Source organism: Protopterus annectens, chromosome 16.part0 (assembly GCF_019279795.1).
Source record: "Protopterus annectens isolate FY-2018-M chromosome 16.part0, PAN1.0, whole genome shotgun sequence".
NCBI classification, from domain to species: domain Eukaryota; kingdom Metazoa; phylum Chordata; order Ceratodontiformes; family Protopteridae; genus Protopterus; species Protopterus annectens.
Genome location: NC_056750.1, coordinates 106,560,648 through 106,581,315, shown reverse-complemented (window position 1 = coordinate 106,581,315; position 20,668 = coordinate 106,560,648). Strand labels below are relative to the sequence as shown.

At 43.3% G+C, this 20,668-nt stretch overlaps 1 protein-coding gene across 2 annotated transcripts in view; it reads right to left on the bottom strand.

Annotated features, from left to right (window-relative positions):
* The window catches only part of LOC122790862 (protein mono-ADP-ribosyltransferase PARP14-like), a 1,931,416-nt gene that overhangs the window by 1,372,378 nt on the left and 538,370 nt on the right, over positions 1 to 20,668 (bottom strand). For both annotated transcript variants that reach the window (XM_044058520.1, XM_044058521.1), the window contains exon 4: positions 12,578 to 14,781. In XM_044058520.1, coding sequence (XP_043914455.1) covers positions 12,578 to 14,781 — 2,204 coding nt within the window. The remainder of the gene's footprint in view (positions 1 to 12,577; positions 14,782 to 20,668) is intronic.

Genomic DNA, 20,668 nt, shown 5'->3' with positions numbered 1-20,668 from the left:
TGCCATTGCGATTATTTCCTTATTAGGTAGTTTGTTAGTTTGTGATGGTTTTCCACTGATAGTTAACAGGGGCTCCTGTTATTCTGTTGTTTTTCTAGACCGTTATTGGCAGCTTAGTTTCCTTAATCTGAGATTGTGTTTTTGGTGGGGATCCTCTGGTTATTTGCTAAGGGTTGGAGTTCCTCCCTTAGTACGTTAGTTGTTTTCTTCAAATTGTTACCACATAGAGTTATATACAATTTTCTGTGTGTATGCATTTTCTGGTCTGTTTAAATTAGAAGACCTATTTTCTGTTCCACTGGGCTAGGCCCGTTTAAGTTGGGAGGACCTAGTCCTCATGGTACTTTCTTCCATAGGGCTATAACCCATATGTAAAAATGAAGGCGAGAATGGACTACACAACATCTTTATTCATACATCCTTGTGATGCCCCAACACTGGCCCAGTAATCAAAGAGCCTCAGTCCTCACCACTGGCAACAGTGGAGGATATACACACTGGGAAGATGACAAGTACACACAGTAAATTGCAATTTCCCTTAAGAGCACACAGAGACCACAGTCAGTCTGGGACTGGTTTCTCCCTCTTTCTCCAGATCCCCAATAAGACTCCCAACTAGTACAGCTATAGAGTTGAGATCTCAGCTGAGTGGCCAAGCCAAGACCTCTGTCCAACCAGTGCTTCATGCCCCTGCCCAAGCACCTGACACACACACTTTTGAGATTTGACTTATACACATACACACACACACACACACACACACACACACACACACACACACACACACACACACACGGGAAAGGCTGGCACAGGTTTACTAGCTATGTCCCCTTTTGCCCAGACTATAAGGTGGTTTTGACTGCCAACAGCCACTCTTATCAGCTACTTTAAGACCCTTAACAAAGGGTGTCCAATCTTACTGTGCAATATTACTATTAATCCAAATGGTAGTTTGACCAAGAGCAAGGCTGTTAGGAGTGGCCTACACAGTGTCATCAAATAAATATGCAAGTATTCTCAGAACTTATTATATGTCTCACAAATATCAGTCACAATGATAGGTTTAAATATCTTTAATAATAAATAATAAAAGAATGAGAAAATTCTCAGTAAACAATCACAGTTACATCAGAGTTCAAAATCACTGAAAATATTTAAAACAACATTGCAGGACAGTCTCAGAGAAATACAGAAAATATCTAAGCTATATATTTCACTACATTCCTGTCTATATCTAAAATAAATTACTGTACCCTGGTTAACTTACCTAAAGAGCAAGGCAAGGGTGGTGAATGTTTTTTTCCAGCTGATGTTGTCAGATCAAAGACATACAGAATATTCTGTCTCTCATTAATATCTTAAATATTACTGATGGGTTAGCTTGCAGGATGACATCACTTCTTGTCATCTGACTAGTTCCCAGGCTAAACGCACCTTGCTAGAAACTGCCAGCATTTAGCATCTCTCTTTGAAAATACACTGCCCTCAGATCGTTGGCAGCTGCTGGAAGACATAAAACAATAAAACACAAGACAATGCAGAAGACTCCCTAGTTTTAGACATCCTGTCTCCTTGCTGCATTGAAACCATTTTTTATGGCGCAGTTATAAAATAGTTTAATTTCAACTATTTTTCTGAATTTTGCAAGTTAACCTTCTATGTTTCGGTTTCCACTTTTAAATTATATACATTTACACAGTTACAATAGTGTACATAAATTTCTCTTCTTTTCCAGTAGGGTCCACTGTGGATACATCTTTAAGCACAATAGTTTACAAATCCTTTCAACACACACACACACACACACACACACACACACACACACACACACACACACACACACACTTCTGTACCAGCAGTTTGATATACAAACAACATACAATTCTAATACATTTGTAACTCAGTCATATGAATCATGTTGATATTCAGAAATCACATATGATTATTTAGAAAATTCTATCTAGCTCGGCTCACAGTATTTCCCTTTGTCACACAACCCCTCCCCCCGAAGACTCAACCTAGTTTTTCAAGTGACCTTTAAGAAATGTTGCTTGAGAGTGTGAGCCTATCTAGGAATACACAACCCCATACCCTGTCTTGAGATTCCAGCTAACTTGGCATTGCTGACTTCAGTACAGTGCTGTTCTGTCCTATCATATGCCTGCAATCCTGGGCTACACCATAGTAATTTGGGATTTGACTGTCTGGCTTCCTGTAGCCATAGATCCTTCTCAGACCCCTCCTGCCTTCTACTTCAAATACTCAGCACAAGGGCCTTTCTATCATGGTAAGGTTTCATCATGTTAACATGGTACAATCCGTGCCCGTGCCTCCTGCCTAGCAGTTCTACCATGTAGTTAACAGCACTGACCATCCTTACCACTTTGAAGGATCTCTCCCAAGCTGCCTGCAGCTTATTGTGTCTGACAGGAATGAGAACCATAACTTGCTGCCCTACAGTATACTCTCTAGCTCGAGCATTCCTGTCATACCAGACCTTTTTCTGCTGCTGGGCTTTTGCTAGGTTCTCCTGGGCCAAGACCATAAGTTCCGTGAACCTTGTGCTGAGGTTTAGGACATATGCCACAACAGACTCCTTGTGGGATTCAAACTCGCCCTCCCACTCATCACGAATCAAATGCAGAGGTCCCCTCACCCTATGTCCATACAGCAACTGAAAGGGTGAAAAACCTGTGGATTCCTGGGGCACATCTCTATAAGCAAACAACAGATGGGGCAAATATTTTCCCATTCCCTCTTAAACTGGTCCGCAATTGCCCGTAGCATGGTCTTGAGTGTAGAATTTAACCTCTCAACAAGACCATTAGTCAGGGTATGGTAGGGGGATGGTCTTCAGGTGCTTCACCCCACAGTGCTTCCACAGACAAGCCATCAGATCTGACATGAAACTGAGACATCTGTCAGTCAGTACTTCTTTCAGGAAACCTACTCTGCTGAAAATCTCTAACAAAGCATTTGCTACCTTTTCTGCCTCAGTGGAGGACAATACCACTGCCTCAGGTACCTGGTAGTATAATCTACTACCCACTAGGATAAACTTCTTCCCTGTGGACCCTGGGGTACTCAGAGGCCCCACAATATCCACAGCTACTCTCTGAAATGGCTCCTCAGTCACAGGCAAATGTATCAAAGGAGCCTTGAACTTGTCTCCTGCTTTGCCTACCTTTTGACACTGCTCACAGTTCCTGCAGTACCCTGTTACATCACTGGAAATCCTAGGCCAATAAAAGTTCTGCGTAATGTGTCTCTTGGTATGCTTTATGCCCATATGATCTTCAAAGCGAATATCATGGGTTATGGCTAGAAGTGCCAGATGGTAAGCTCTGGGCACTACTAACTGCTGTATTCTCTCATCCTCTAACCCTCCCTTAGGGACCCACTATCTATACAGTAACCCTTTATCCCAGTATACAGATTCCTCTTTTCCTTCACAATCAGGTGCTTCACTAGCTACCTCCCTCAGAACTTGTAATGTGGGGTCTGAGAGCTGAGCCTATCTCAGTTCTATCTTTGTAACCCTTCCCAGCTCCCTTTCCACAGAAAGTCTGGTATTCTCTGACAGTGGGGCCTCACTGTCAGCCTGGGTACTACTACTCACCTCTGCCCTTGCACTCACTCTGTCCAAGGGAACATCAGTATCCACAAGCATCTGTGGCTCACCTTCAGTCTCACTGCAACAGGGTAGCTCCCTCCCTAAAGTAACCAGCACACCAGTCCTGGCTTTAAGTCTGAGGTCTACCTGGGTCCCCCCTAGGCTACCAGACCCACATGCTTGTCTCCAAGCCTAACTGCGTGTCATTGCGTGCACACAAGGTACTGCATTATCAAAATCATTCCTCATCAGGACATCTGCAGGGATATCCTCAAACACACCTACTTGCTGACTTCCTTTCCATTTGGAATGGGGTCCCTCCTAAAGCTCTGACTAGAGTAGGCTGCCCAAGCAAGTAGTGCTCTTCTTTAACCATTGCAGGCTTCACAATAGTTAGTTCAGTGGCTGTGTCTCTCTTAGCAGTGGCCTCTTTCCCATCCACTAAAATAGGGCATAACCTTTTGTGGCAGTTTGGTACCCTTGTTGTCTCCAGACAAAGTACAGTTGTGTACACCTACCATAAATGTAGATGTTCGAGTGTCTTCACTGTTGCAGTCATAACTGTAGGGTGATCCTGTCGGCAGGCAGCCCGAGGTCGGCCAGAATTCCAAAGTCTGGGTCCGGCGTCGACTGTACCAGCAAGTACCCTGACGTCAGAACGCAGAGGTATAAAGCTGACAGCCGACGCCATCTTCTCCAGCCTTTCTTGCCCCAGATGTCAGAAGCCCCCAAAAAACCAAAAGGTGTCCAAAGAGGAACACAAATACACCACAAAAGAAGTGGAAGAGAAAACAAGCAAAAATAAGAGGGGACTGGTGGGAGGGAAACACCGACTGCAACAGTGAAGACACTCGAACATCTACATTTATGGTAGGTGTACACAACTGTACTACGTTCTTCGTGTTTCACTGTTGCAGTCATAACTGTAGGGTAGAATCCCAAAGCTGTGAAACAGGGAGGAGGTTATGCAGAATAAGGGGCAGCTAGAAGACCCTGCAAAACAGCAGAGGCAAAGCCTGCCCTAGACTTAGAATACAAAGGGAGATTATAGTGCTTAGAAAAAGTATGCACTGAACTCAAAGTGGCAGCTTCCAAAATGTCCTTGGTAGGAACTCCTCTGAGAAAAGCTGCTGAAGTGGCAGCTGCTCTAGTAGAATGACTTCTAACAGTACCTGGAATCTGTTTCCCATAGTGAGAGTGACAAAACCTAATTCCATGAGCAATCCATTTAGAAATAGTTTGTTTAGAAATAGCCTTACCTAGAGAACTGGAGGCATAAGAGATAAGCAATTGTTCAGATTTTCTGAAGTCTTTAGTTTTGTCCAGGTAAAATCGTAGTTGTCTGTGTACGTCCAAAGAATGTAAGATCCTTTCCCCTTTATTTTGAGGATTTGGAAAGAAGGTAGGAAGGTGAATAGTCTGATTTAGAGCCACTTTAGAAATCACCTTAGGCATAAAAGTAGGATTGGTCCTCAAGGAAACTCTGTTTTGGTGGAAGATAATATATGGTTCCACAGCCATGAGAGCTTGCAACTCTGAGACCCTTCTGGCAGAAGTCAATGCCAATAAGATAGCTGTCTTCCAGGATAAGAACTTGATGTCCGAAGCCGCAGCAGGCTCAAAAGGAGGCAAAGTAAGTTTCTCCAAAACATAATTAAGATCCCAAGCAGGAACAGGAGGAGTTCTGGGAGGTCTTAAATTCTTAGCTCCTCTCAAAAATTGTCTCACAAGCTGGTGAGAAAAGATGGGAGGATCAGTGTTGTAATGAGCCAAGATAGCAGAAGCATGAATTTTGATGGAGGAAAAGGAAAGACCTTTAAGCAAAAGGTCTGAGAGGTAAAGTAAAATGGAGGAAATGTTAGGCAAAAGAGGATCAGAACCTTGAGCCTGCATCCAAATACAAAATCTTTTCCATTTTCCAGCATAAGATTTTCTAGTGCTAGGCCGCCTAGCTTCCAAAAGAACATCCACAACTTGTTTGGGAAGAGAAGAAGGAATCAAAGGCCCTTGTAGAGCCAAGCTGCTAGGCATAGAGTCTTGATTTGAGAGTGTAGCATCTGACCCTGATGCTGGGACAGAAGAGAAGGGATCAGAGGAAGAATCCAAGGAGGTTCCAAGAATAGGTGTTTTAAAGTTGGATACCAAAACTGCCGAGGCCAATTCGGAGCTATCAAAATGATAATCTTGGGTTTGTCCTGTTTTATTTTCAGTAACACCCGAGGCAGAAGAGGAGGAGGAGGGAAGGCATATCCCGAAAGATTCCTCCAGCTGAATGACAGGGCATCCACTTTCCAAGCTGTTTTGTGGAAGGACCTGGAGCAAAAGAGAGGCAGCTGATGATTGAGATGGGATGCAAACAGATCTATCTGAGGACAACCCCAAACTGCAGTTATCCTGCTGAATAAGTTGGGGTCTAGCATCCATTCGTGAGGATCCGAAAGATTTCTGCTTAGGCTGTCTGCTAAGAGGTTCTGATTCCCTGGAATGAATTGAGCTTGAAGATGCAGATTCAGATTTAGAGCTGTGTCCCATAAATTCATGGCTAGTCTGCAAAGGGGGTAAGAGTGAGAGCCCCCTTGCTTGTTTATGTACCACATGACTGTGGTAATGTCTGTACGAATCAGAAGAGGCCCTGGTTTCAAAAGATTCTGGAAGGCTAGAAGAGCATTTTGGACTGCCAACATTTCCTTCAAGTTGATGTGCCAGAGAAGATGCTTCTTTGTCCAAGAGCCCTGCTGGCAAATGTCTAGAAAATGAGCTCCCCAAGCATAATCCGAAGCGTCCGTGGTTATGATCTGAGAAGGTTGAGGCAGACGAAAGGGATTCCCTTTGTTCAATGCACAAGCCCTGAACCACCAAAGGAACTCCTTTTGGAGGCAGGGAATCAGTGGAATCATTGTGTCCAGACTGTGGTAATGCTGAGACCATACACTCTTTAGGTACCATTGAAGTTTTCTCATATGAAGCCTTGCATTTGGAATCAACAGGATGCAAGAAGCCATGTAGCCCGATGCCTGCAGGAATTTCCTTGCAGTGAGCTGAGTTAAAGTTGCCAAGGTTTTGAAAATTGAAGCCAGCTGTAATTGTTTTTCTGGAGTGAGGAAGGCCATCTGTAAGCTTGTGTTTAGAAGAGCTCCCAAAAAGATCATCTGTTGAGAGGGGATCAAATGTGACTTTTTTGTGTTCACTGAGAATCCCAGTATTAGGAGAAGACGTTGAACAAAATGCAGATGTTGAAGTAAAAGGTCTTTGCTGTCTGCCTGAATAAGGCAATCGTCCAGATAGGGGTAAATCTGAATCCCCTGGAGTCTGCAATAAGCTACTACTGGAGCCAGACACTTGGTAAAGACTGGGCGCAGTAGATAAACCAAAGGGCAGTACAGAGAATTGAAAGTGCCTCGAGCCTGCCTTGAATCTGAGGTATTTTCTGCATTCCTGCCTGATGGGAATGTGTAAGTAGGCCTCCTTTAAGTCCAAAGTCACCATCCAAGCATCCTGGGAGAGCATTGGAAGAAGTTGTTGTAGAGTAAGCATCTTGAATTTTGGTATTTCCAGAAAGGTGTTTAATACTGAGAGGTCCAGAATAGGTCTCCATGAGCTTTGTTTTCTTGGGACCAGAAATAGTCTTGAGTAAAAACCTTTTCCCATCTCTGAAAGTGGAACAGGTTCTATGGCTCTCATGGCCAATAGAGCGTCCACTTGATTTAAGGCCTCTGACCATTGATGTTTTGGCAGATCCGGCCATCCGATAGACCTTGACAGAGAATGAAAGTGGAATTTGTAACCTCTTAAAATCACATCTAACACCCATTTGTCTTGGGTTATATGAGTCCAATTTTGGTAGAAAAGAGAAAGTTTTCCTCCGAGAGGGGCTTCCAGGCAAGGAGGTCCTGTAGCCCAACTGAGAGAGTCATTGAGTTTGCTTCCTTTCTCCCCTTCTAGGTGATGAAGCAGTCCATTGTCTGGACCTATAAGAGGTCTGAGCCTGAGCCCGACCTCTGGAGCGTCTATATCTTCCCCTTTGAGACCTGTCAGATGTGGGAAAGGACCAATTTTTGGAGGGCCAATTTCTAATAAATCTAGGAGGCTGAACTTGTAAGAAATCTTTAACAGTCTGCATAGATTTCGCTTTATCCTCCATCTTCTTAATAACCTCTTCAGCTTTAGATCCAAACAAAACATCATGCTGAACCGGAGCATCTAATAATTTAGCCTTAACTTGTTCAGGTAAATTCTGCTCTCGAAGCCAAGCATGTCTCCTGATAACAGTACCAGAGGCTGCGGCCCTACAAGAAGCCTCCAAGGCATCAAAACCACAATGTAAACCATGTTTGCTAACTTGTTCAGTTGCATGTAATACATCCTGTAATTCCTTGTCCTCTGCACATGCAGAAAAGGTAGAAAGTTTTTGTTTTAATACAGACAAAAGAAATTGCTGGTACTTAAACATATGAAATTGACAATTTAAAGCTCTAATGGAAAGAGTAGCAGAAGTATACACCTTTTTGCCCCATCTGTCCAAGGCACGAGAATCCTTTTCAGAAGGAATAGGATTTTTAGCAGAAGCGGCCTTAGCACCCTTGGGACCCTGAGAAATAGTTTCAGGATCTGCAGAGGGATTCTTGAACAAAAATTGATGGGAATCAGGAACTCTGTAAAATCTATCAGGCTTAGAAGGAGCTGGAGGGAAAGAATCTGAAGTCAGGTTAGCCTCAGAAAAAGCATCATCCACAATATCAAGAACAGGAGGAATAGCCAAAGGTCTGTGTTGTGGGAGAAGGAGAAATTCCCTAAGCCTCTTCTTGGAAGCAGAGTAATCCTGACCTTCCCAATGGAAATGCTCTCTCATTTCATGCAAAGTTTCCCCAAAAGAAAAATCCTCAGGGGGAGAAGCAGAAGGAATGGAGTCTGCTGCATCGGAATCCTCATAAGGAGGGAAGGAATAATCCTGGTCAGAGGAAGAGACTGAAGAAACAGAAGCCTGAGCAGAGGAATCATAAGGAGTATCCTGTCTAGGCCTTTTTTCCGGAGGGGGGTGAGAACCCCTAATCATAGTAAGCAAATCTTCAGCCATCCTTAATAATTGCTTCTGTGTCTTGGGAGCTGAATCCGAAGAAGCTTGAGTAGAAACCCTTGGCTTTACTGGAGTCTTTGACTTTGCCTTTGTCTTTGTAGTTATAGTGATATGAGAAGGCCTGAAAACCCCTTCAGAAGCCGGTACCTGCACAGTGGTTCCGGACCCATCTGAAGGAGCAATGTCCGAAGGTCCTGCAGCAGAAAGAATACTGGGCCTAGTTGGCTCCCCATGGGAGTCCGTGTCGGCCATCGGTTCCGAAGGGGCTGACGACAGGGGCTGCAAAAGCGCCTCACTGACGACCGCCGAAGCTGGCTCTGGCTGCATGCTATCATGTTTGGACCTCAGAGGCCTATCCTTGTCCTTGCGCCTTTTATGAATTCCGGTTGCCGGTAAAGTATCTGAAGACATTTTGTAATTGAACCGTCTGCCAAAATAATTCAAGGCCCAATCGTACCTACGCTTAATAGTACGAGAGTTAAACCTGGCACAAAACAGACAACAAGAAACGTCGTGGTCAGGGCCCCAGCAAGGAAGACAGTAAGAGTGGAAATCTTTATGAGGTATTTGTTTCCCACACGATATACAATTATTAACTTTTTCTGACATCGGAGGAGCAAGAAAAAAGTTACCCAATGGGGTACTTAGCTTGAGAAGAGAAGAAGAAGACTTCGGACCGAAGACAAGCAAACAAACGTCCGGGAATCCGCCAACCAAAACTTGCGAGCTGCTTTCCACCGCACGGCAAGAAAGACTGGAGAAGATGGCATCGGCTGTCAGCTTTATACCTCTGCGTTCTGACGTCAGGGTACTTGCTGGTACAGCCGACGCCGGACCCAGACTTTGGAATTCTGGCCGACCTTGGGCTGCCTGCCGGCAGGATCACCCTACAGTTATGACTGCAACAGTGAAACACGAAGAACATCTTACTACTGTCATTCTGTCATTTCCTCTTACTGGCTTTCCCAACTTTTGTTTTCCACCTTGCCTCTGTGAACTTCTATATGCTACATGGTTGCATTTAGAACATTTAACCTTTGGTCCTGGATGTGTACCTGGACTAGTGGCTTCCCCTGCTACTGGTGGACTCTCTTGGAGTGGTTTGGGCTGCCCAGCATGGGTTCCCTTAGACTCATGAGCAGCACTGGGTATCCCTTCCCTGTGCAGTGATGCCCTGCTTGCTATGTACAGGTCTCCCTTCTTCCTCAACTCATCTGCAATATTGCATTGCCTATCTGCTAACCAGATTCTCATCATGCCCTCAGGAAAATTGGTAAGGGCTTGTTCCCTCACCAAAAGGACTGCCAGCCCTTCAAAAGTGGTGACCTGACACCCACTCACCCACCTAGAAAAATAAGTGTTTAACTCAGCAATATATTCACACTTTTGTCTGCCTTATGTCTATGCTCATGAAACTTTTTTTCTGTAAGCTTCAGGTGTTAACTTACAATGCTATAACAGATCACTTTTAACAGTATTACAATTTAAGCAATCAGTATCAGACAATTTAGAAATAGTAGTTACAGCTTTACCAATGGAGTAAGGGGGTCAGGAACCATACCCAGAGCCCTTAGTCAACATTACACTGTTTACATTCCATTTCAAACATATGAATGAAGATATCAAAATTATCACTCCATGAAAATTCTGGAAGAAATTTACTGACCTCTGTGGTTTATGGGGTTCAATAATTCCTTCCCCATTACCTTCATCACCCTGGCGAAGAGTCAGCATCTCCTTCTCATGTTGCGTCTGCCTCTCATTCTCTTCAGCTTCCAGACATCTAATTCTCTCTGCTGATTCTAGTGCCATCTGTTTCTATTTTTCTTCAGCCTTCAAATGCCGCAGTCTCTGTGCTGATTCTAGTTCTAACTGTCTGGCCTCCAGTTCAAGTCTCTTTAACTCCAGATGGATTTTTAAGTCCTCTGTGGAAAGGCTGAACTGCCCATTTTCTAAAGGTTACACATCTCCAAGGCCAACCTGATTGTTCGCCTGCTTGCTGGTCTATGATGCAGCTGTGCCCAAGGCTGTATTCATTCTGCCTTAGTCAAGTTGGCATGCAACAGTCCTTTAGCCTGGCATATCTCAGCCAACTGGCTGCTTGTCAGCTTACCATACGCCTCTGCTGACTCTGCTTATTCTTACATGTTCTCCCTGACTAATTAAGCTAACAAAAAATAAATAAAAATATTGTGATACAAAACTCTGAAAGTTCACCGTATGGCTGATTGAAAGTATAAATACCTTCTTCAGTGGCCACAGTTTATAGGCTACAGGAATTCAATATACACACCACTGAATCCTAATATATGGATATCTCACCATTGCCAACCGATTAATATGTGATGCCCCAACACTGGCCCAGTAGTCAAGTAACTTCAATCCTCACCACTGGCAACAGCGGGAGATGTACACACTGGGAGGATGACAAGTACACACACAGTAAAATTGCAATTTTCCTTAAGGGCACACAGAGACCACAGTCAGTCTGGGGCTGGTTTCTCCCTCTTTCTCCAGATCCCCAATAAGACTCCCCTCTGGCACAGCTATAGAGTTGAGATCTCAGCTGAGTGGCCAAGCCAAGACCTCCAGCACCCTCTCTGTCCAACCAGTGCTTCATGCCCCTGCCCAAGTAGCTGACACATAGACTTTTTGAGATTTGTTTTATACACACACACACACACACACACACACACACACACACACACACACACACCCACTCACCCTGGGAAAGGCAGGTTTACTAGCTATGCCTCCTTTTGCCCAGACTATAAGGTAGTTTTGACTGCCAACAGCCACTCATCAGCTACTTTAAGGCCCTTAACAAAGGGTGTCCAATCTTACTGTGTAATATTACTATTAATCCAAATGATAGTTTGACCAAGAGCAAGGCTGTTAGGAGTGGCCTACACAGCGTCACCAAATAAATATGCAAGTACTCTCAAAACGTAAATATGTCTCACAAATATCAGCCACAGTGATAGGTTTAAATATATTTAATAATAAATAATAAAAGAGCAAGAACATACTCAGCAAACAATCACAGTTACAAATCACAAGAAATATTTAAAACAACTTTGCAGGACAGTCTCAAATAAATAAAGAAAACATCTAAGATATACTTTACTATATTCCTGTCTATATCTAAAATAAATTACAGTACCCTAGTTAACATACTTACAGAGCAAGTCAAAGGTGGTAAATGGGTTTTCCTGCTGATGTTGTCAGGTCAAAAACAAATACAGAATACTACCTCTCTCAGAAAGTTCTTAAATTAATATCTCAAATATTACTGCTGGGTTAGCTTGCAGGATGACATCACTTCTTATTTGACTTTAGTTCCCAAGCTATTCCCCCCCCCCCACCAATAAGAAATTGCCAACATTTAGCATCTCCCTGTGAAAATACACAGCCCTCAGATCTTTGCAGCTGCTGAAAGACATAAAACAATAAAACACTTACAAGACAATGCAGAAGGCTCCCTAGTTTTAGACAGCCTATCTCCTTGCTGCACTGAAACTATCTTTTATGGCGCAGTTATAAAATAATTTAATTTCAACTATTTTTCTGAAGTTTTGCAAGTTAACCTTCTATGTTACAGTTGCCATTGTTAATGTATATACATTTACAAAGTTGCAACAGTGTATATATATTTATGTTCTTTTCCAGTATGGTAGTTTGTGGATATATCTTTAAGCACAATACTTTACAAACCCTTTCAGCACACTCTTCTGTACCAGCAGTTTGATATACAGACAACATGCCGCTCTAATACATTTGTAACACAAGCATATGAATCATGTTGATATTCACAAATTACATATGATTACTTACAAAATTCTAGCTAGCTGGGCAAGCATTATTTCCCTTTGCCACAACCCTCTTCTTACCTTTTGATGCTCAATAGCCCCTGACACAATTACTTCTTTTATGTTACTGGGTCCTCCTGTAGAACTGGTGGTATTCCTGAAGCAGGGTGAGGATGAACTGGATTCCCATATTTTCTCACAAGCCTTCTGAAATGCTACCACCTTTTCCAAATCAATATCAATGAGAATGATGTTTTTTAAGGTGTGTGGTTTCATGGCATGCTCTTCAGTAAAGTCTTTAATTGTTTCAACAATGCAAGATGAGCAGATTTCAAGAGGTACTGCAAATTGTCCAGAACTCATGCATGGAAATGCAACTGACTGCAGCCCTTCTTTTTCTGCAAGGTTAAGCAAACTGTGGACTGCATGTTTCAGGGACTCGCAGATATCTGAGACATATGGGACTGTACTGCCTTCAGATTTCTGTGGCCCAACAGCGTGGATTACTTTTTGACATAGAAGGTTTCCTGCTGAAGTTATGACTGCATCTCCAGTGTTCAATGTTCCATGCCTTCTTATCCATTCTTGACTCTCCTTTTCAATTAAATCCCCTCCTGCATCCTGTATTCCTTTAGCTATGCCACTTCCATGGATAAGATTTCCATTGTCCACATCAACAATGGCATCAACCTTTAGTTTTGATAGATGACCAACACAGACTGACACAACAAATCCTCCCTCTAATGGACTACTATGCCACATCTCAGTTGCAGAAGAATCAGGAGGAAAACTGGAACTTACTTGATGGTGAACACAGTCACTGTCACATACATGTGGTTCTTTCAGCTTGAAAAGGCAGTGCATTGTTCTGCCCACTGCAGAGAGGTACTCTTTACCAGCACCTTGGAAAAATTTCAGTGCTCCTGGCTTTGATATCCTGAGTGTCTCCCAGACCATGGACTTTAGGGTGTTTTCAATGGTGCAATGCGCCTCAATAACCTTAGACTTAGGACCACAAAGCTCAATGGTCGGAGATGGGTAATGCTTTGTCGAAGATGTGATCTGTAAATCTCCAATATTCAGAATCTCTAAAAGCTCATAAAAATAATCCACCTCTTCAAAATGCTGGACATTAATAACAGCTTTCCAGATAGAATTTTCAGAGAGATATTTCTGTACAGCTTCTGCAATGTACTTAACTGTGTCCTTGAATCCCACAATAATCAACTCTGAACAAATATTATTTGAATTCTGTACACTGAAGATGTTTACTTGTTTTGGCGTTGAGTCTACACTGTACTCTAAAGAATGTAAGAATTCTTTCCATGCAGGTTTGCTAACTAATTCTGTAGCAGTGTCAGGTATTATAATTTCTTCTTCCAGAAGCAAAGAGTTAACTCTACGTTCTGCTTCCAAGAGGCAAGATGTAGATGTTCCACACAAGCTGGCAGTTGTATTAATCTCCAGCAAGACTGGACTACTTAAAGTACTGAAGTACTTTTCAAATTCCTCAGCAGTGCAGGAACTCAGAAACTGTATTTTATTATTTGAGATAGTTAGCTGAACTTCCTGCAGTTCTTCAAAAGTTTGAGACAGTTTGAGTTTTGCATCATATACTTGTTTCAGATCTCCCTCTAATATTAAAACAGAACGCTTCTTATCCACTGAGCAAACCACAGAGGGGAACTGTACCTTCATCATGTTTTCAAACTTGTCTTTTATCAGCAAGTACTTTCTCACTCCAGGTAACATAAACTCAATGGAACACTTTTCTACTTGCTTTTCAGTTTCTAAAAGACTATCCACAAGCTTCAGAAGATCTGCAACTTCATCTGTTGGACCAACAATTACAGTAAATTGTTGAAGTGGCTCACTGTAGATTTCAATGTGCTTTCCTGCAAGATTAGGGTACTTAATTAACACCTGGAGCCTTGAAACATCAACTTCATGACTACATTTGTAGTTCTGTAAAATCTGCTTTATGATCTCAATAGTATTTTTCCTTTTTGTAATTACACAGTCCTCATTTAAAATTTCTGATTCTTGAAGTAAATATTTCACTTTTTCATTGTCTTCTGAAATGCTGAATGTACTACAGTCTCCTAAATGGCAATGTTTGAACTCTCGAGCAGGTTTTTCATTTTTCATGAAATAATTTAGTAAGTATTCGTTGAGCTGTAATCTACACAATTCTTTGTCTGTGAGGTCTATCCCTCTAAGTGGTGTCTCAGTCACCATTTCTCCTTCTTTATTACTTTGTTTCAATGTAGAAGGGATGCCGGCAGCTTAAAAAAAGATTTAAATTATTAAATTATGTCCATGCTGAAGCAATCATGCAATTAAGAATTATGTCATCATTGTTTTTTTTTTTAAAAAAAGAATTATGTCATCATAAATAAGAATAAACACACTTTAAAATACTGCAGCACCAAAGTGTTTATGATATTAAAAACTATACTTACGTATTAAAGCGTGACAGGGTGTTGGTTATTTGGGGTTCATTCTCACTTTCATGTTTACCCCATCACATGTCTAAACTGGATGATTTATCCATAAATTAAGTCAGTAAAATGTCAGCAAGTGACAGTATAGTTTCCAAACATATTGTCAACTCCTTATTGATTGATGCAAATGCTGTTGTTCCTAAGTAGTTGATGCTAAGAGTTTTTGCTAGCATGAAACAGTGATTTGTGCTGTCAACCACTGTGATAATGCTACTCCTGCACACTGAAGCAGGTTCTGAACAATCTCCCAACATATGTCTTCCCCACTCACAAAACAGAGTTATTGTAGGTATATTGTATTTAGTGAGTGGCAAAGTCAAATTTTGGCACCACTGTTACAACAGCCTTAAATAAAAACAAGGTTAAAGTCAAGTAAACATCGTCATTTTCTTATCTTATACCACACAGTTATTTCTGGCAAGAAAGACACTGAGCCGAAACATTGTGTGACCTGAACAAAAAAGGAGAAAGGGCACTAAAGCACTGGAAAAGGTCAGAAGCACACCAGACACAGTTTTAAAGGGGTAGTAACCCACAATCATCATTCATCCATGCATGCAGTAATCCCCCACATATAAACGTATAAAGATGTCTGTTAGCAGAGACAGGGAAGGGAAATCTCCTTGGGAACATTTTTGTATGGGGCAAAAGTGCTTCAGCTATACAGAAACAGTAGAAGGATCAGTCAAAAAAGATTACTGAGACCCAAGCATACACTGGTGTGAACTGAAAACAATAGAGAACAACAAGGGGTCAGGAAAACATGGATTCCAGTGTGCTAGAGAACAGTGCAGGCCTTCAGGTATGGGACACACATATGATTAGCCCTCCAAGTGCAGATGGCAGATGGCAGATGTCCTGCCATATATTCCAGTAAACAAACTTCAGGATCCATACAGGTTGCTCCTATAGATGCTTCCAAACTCACTCGGACCAATTCCCATATTCTTTGGAGAAAATTATGTAAATGGAAAATACAGAAAGTATGACATGCAGCATACCTGACAATCAAGTGTATACCTGCCACCCAGGTACCTCATCATCTTCTGGAACATCCAGGAAGTGCTGCAGGTAAACCTAACAATGATGCGGAATGTTGTAGAATCTTAGCACAGATGACTACATCTCATGTTGTCCATGAAACTTATCACCATTAAGAATCAACTGGCCCTCATACAGGGGGAACAGAACATTACTAGTTCTGTAAGAGCATCATCAAAGGCCAGGTACCATCTACCAAGTGTCACAAGGTGCACACCACAGCTGACCATATGCAGTGAGCTGCACTGTGAGTGCACTACATCAAGTGAGCTGGACATTCAACAACAGGCAATTTCTCCCCATTTGTCTCTAATACACAAGGGAAGGCTGCTTTTGAGTAACATGAACTCATGCTTCTCTCCTTCCCACCCACAATGCTACTTAGGGTCCTTCAACCAGACAGCATCATAATGTGGAACTTTTTGTTTTGCTTTGGATCTCTGCCGTGCCACACAGTACTTTGGTTGTGTTTCATATTCAGCTACATCTAGCATACTCATTACGCATCCATTATTGTGGAAATAAGTTTGTGACTGATCTGCTGCACTGTTCTGTACCTTTCTGTTGCAGGCAGACCACCTGTATATGTACATTACATTTATGGATTGCTCTTCTCCCTAATTTTGCTCTCTGACATTATCACTGTTGGCACTGTTTTTGATTCCGCACTCGAACAGTTACATGCCACTCCCAGCAGGGTCAGCTGGAGTGGCACCACAGTTCTTGCTGTTTTTTGCCTTAATAGCGCCTTATTTTCTCATGATGATGCTTAAAAATATATCTTCTATTCTTTTTCTAAATTTTGATGTTAGCTTTTTTAGAAACATTTAAAAAATGATCCACCCAGTCTCATACCCTCTACATCCCTTCTATTACAGACTACTACACCAAAGAACCAGTGGCAAATTTTTGCAGCAACTCTGTACTTAATCTTTTTAATAACATTTTATTACTTTATCACTTAAGATACAAGCAAATAAGAAGTTATGTACCTACCATAACGTTCCATGTTAGTTGTCTTCTCTCGCCTTCTTTCTTGCTGGATGGGTTCGGAGCCGAACCTCGGCTCCGACTCGGCACTTGCTAAGCTCGAGAGCTAATTTTACCAGCTCGAGGCAACCCTATATCTCATGATGCAATGTGAGACTACCCAGATCTCGTTTGGAAGCTATAGAATAAGCCCATAATCTCCTTCCAAAGAAGGAGAAGAAAGTAACCAAAGTGTAAACATGACATAGGGGAACTAGTGAAACCACGACCACTCACAACTGGAGTCCATAGGAAGAATCAACCGTCCCCAGAGAAGAGTACAACTTCAAGGTCTGTCCAGGCTAGGGGGAAAGGAGGGAGGGACGCAAGAAAGAAGGCGAGAGAAGACAACTAACATGGAACGTTATGGTAGGTATATAACTTCTTAATGTTAAGTTATCAAACTCGCCTTCATTCTTTCTGGATGGGACCGCGTTCCTAGCACCTCTATCCTGGGTGGCTCAATGGAACAGACTCTTGAGAACTGTGGAACCAAACCCTAGCTCTGTCTCTGGAGGCCAAGTCCAATTTGTAATGTGAGACAAAGGTATGAGGCGTGGCCCAAGTGGCTGCAGCACAAATGGTGTCAATAGGTAGCCTAGCCTGAAAGGCTGTAGAAGTGGCTAGGCCTCTAGTAGAATGTGCCCTAGGTTTAGAGGGTAATTCTTTGCCCCTAAGGAGATAAACATGGGAAATAGTGGAAGAGAGCCCTTTCGATAAGGTCACCTTGGAGACCGGGAGACCTTTTCTGTTTTCTGCATAAGAAAGAAAAATCTGATCAGATTTTCTGAATTGTTTAGTTCTATCCAAGTAGTATCTGAGCTGGCGATGGACATCCAAATAATGCAGTTTCTGCTCAGCTCTGTCCGAATAATTCGGGAAAAATACTGGAAGATCAATAGACTGGTTAAGATTGGATTGGGAAGCCACCTTGGGCAAAAAGGATGGATTCGTTCTTAGAGATACTCTATCCTTGTGGAAAACCAAGTAGGGAGGTCGAACACAGAGAGCGTGAAGTTCAGACACTCTCCTAGCTGAAGTAATAGCCACCAGAAAAATTGTCTTCCAAGAGAGAAATTTTAAGGAGCATGTAGCAGCCGGTTCGAAGGGGGGAAGAATTAGGGATGTCAGCACTAAATTCAGGTCCCATTGCAGAGGAGGATCTTTGATTGGGGGCTTTAGTAGAAAGATACCCCTGAGAAAGGCTTTACAAAGCTTGTGAGACATTATGTTCTGGTCCGCTAAACCAACATGAAAATTTGAGATTGCTGCCAGCTGGACTTTGACTGTCGAAGCAAAAGAACCTGACTGAAAAATCTCAGCTAAGAAGTCCAAAACTGACTGAACTGGGGCAGTAAAGGGATCTATGTCCCTGGATTTCGCCCAGAAGGAAAAACGCTGCCACTTGCTAGCATAAATCCTTCTGGTAGAGGACTTTAGAGAAGCTACTATGATATCCCGAACAGGATTAGAAATCATACGAAACCTGGCTAATGAAGGAAGTGGAGCAACCAAGCGGTGAGGTTGAGAGAGCGAATGGCCTGGTGCAGGTGACCCGACTGGTGGGTCAAAAGATCTGGAACTGGGTCCAGATGCCAAGGCTGTACCAATAGATGGCGATGAAGGAACGGGAACCAAATTTGTCGAGGCCAGTAAGGTGCAATGAGAATCAACTTGGCTCTCAAAACGGTAGCTTTCTGAATCACTTGAGGTATCAAGGGGAATGGAGGAAAGGCATAAAGAAGTCCCCGGGGCCAAACCTGGGTTAGAGCGTCTCTGGGGGGTTGGCCTGGGAGTGGAAAGAGGGAGAAGAAGTCTGGGCATTTGCTGTTTTGGGGTGTAGCAAAAAGGTCGCAGCAAGGGAAGCCCCACTTCTGAAAAATCTCCTCCACTACTGATTGTTTGAGAGACCACTCGTGAGGCATGAGAATAGCTCTGCTCAATCTGTCCGCAATGAAGTTGGATTTCCCGGGGATGTGCGTTGCTATCAGAAACCGATGAGAGAAGATTGCCCATTGCCAAAGTCTGAGAGCTTCTTGACACAGTGGATAGGACTTGGTCCCACCCTGTTTGTTGATGTACCATACTACGGACATGTTGTCCGTGTGAACTGTAATAGTTCCTAAAGGAAGAAAGTCGTTGAGGGCTTGCAACGTTAAAAGCACTGCTCTCATCTCTAGGACATTTATGTGCAGATGGTACTCGAAGGGTTGCCAAGTGCCATGGACCATCCTGCCCTGATAATGCCCCCCCACCCGATCAGGGAGCCATCCGATGTGACTGTGGCAACCAGGGCCGGGGGGACAAACAGTCGCCCCTGGTGGATTTGAGGGGAAGAAATCCACCAGGTCAGGTGACTCTTGCAAGATTGTGTCAAGATGATCTCGTGGCGCATGGGAAGCTGCTGGAAGGACCACTGGGTGAATAACATCCATTGCAGTAGCCTCATATGGAAGCGAGCTAATGGAAGTAGTACGATTGCAGCCGCCATAAGTCCTAGCACCTTCAGGACAAACCTGGCCCTAATCTTTTTGCTGAGCAGGATGATCTGAACATATTTTTGGATGTCCAGAAGTCTTTGATCTGTGAGTCTTGCTGACATCCCAACAGTGTCTAGTTCTGTGCCTATAAAGGTAATAGACTGGCAAGGTAACAAGGAGGACTTTTCGAAGTTTATGGAAATTCCTAACTGGCTGCACAAATGAAGAGTGTAGTCCCTGGTCTGAAGAAGTTGATGCCTGGTGGTGGCCATGAGGAGCCAGTCATCTAGATATGGAAACACCTGGAATCCTTGACGTCTCAGGTGAGCCATGACCGCCGCCATGCACTTGGTGAACACTCTGGGGGCTGTAGTGAGACCAAAGGGCAGGGCTCTGAATTGAAAATGACTGGTCCCCAGCCGAAAGCGGAGAAACCTTCTGGAGCGCCTGTGAATTTTTATGTGATAGTACGCATCCTGAAGGTCTACCGAGCACATCCAGTTGTCCTTGCCCAAGAAGGGTAAAATGGACTGAAGCGTGACCATCCGGAATCTTGCCTTCTTGACAAACTTGTTTAGTCTGCTGAGGTCTAGAATTGGTCTCCAATCTCCTGTTTTTTTGGGGTATCAAAAAGAATCTTGAGTAGATCCCGGCTCCTATTTGGTCTGCTGGCACAGGCTGGATGGCTCTTTCTGCTAGAGGTTTTGACACCTCCAGCTTTGAGAACTCCCTTAGACCGGGTGCAACGTCTGGGAGAGATACCTTCTGAGGAACATGATAGTTTTCGAAGGGAATCTTGTAACCCTCGGATATGATCGACTGTACCCAAATGTCTTGAGAAAGGGAAAGCCAGGCTGCTGGGTACAGCGACAATCTTCCCCCAACTGCCTCCAAGGGTGGGCAGTCGGGCAACACCTCAGGGATGCTGGAAGGGTTTGTCAGGGAGAGGCTCCCTGCTACCCTGATTCTGCGGACCCCCTCTGCCCCTAGGGTGGCGTCTATTGTTATTACCCCCTCTGCCTCTGGGGGTAAACTGACCACGTGCGTCTGGCGTGACTCCCTGAGATTTACGGAACCACATCTTCCCTCCCTTCTGACCTTTAGGATAAGGTCTTGAA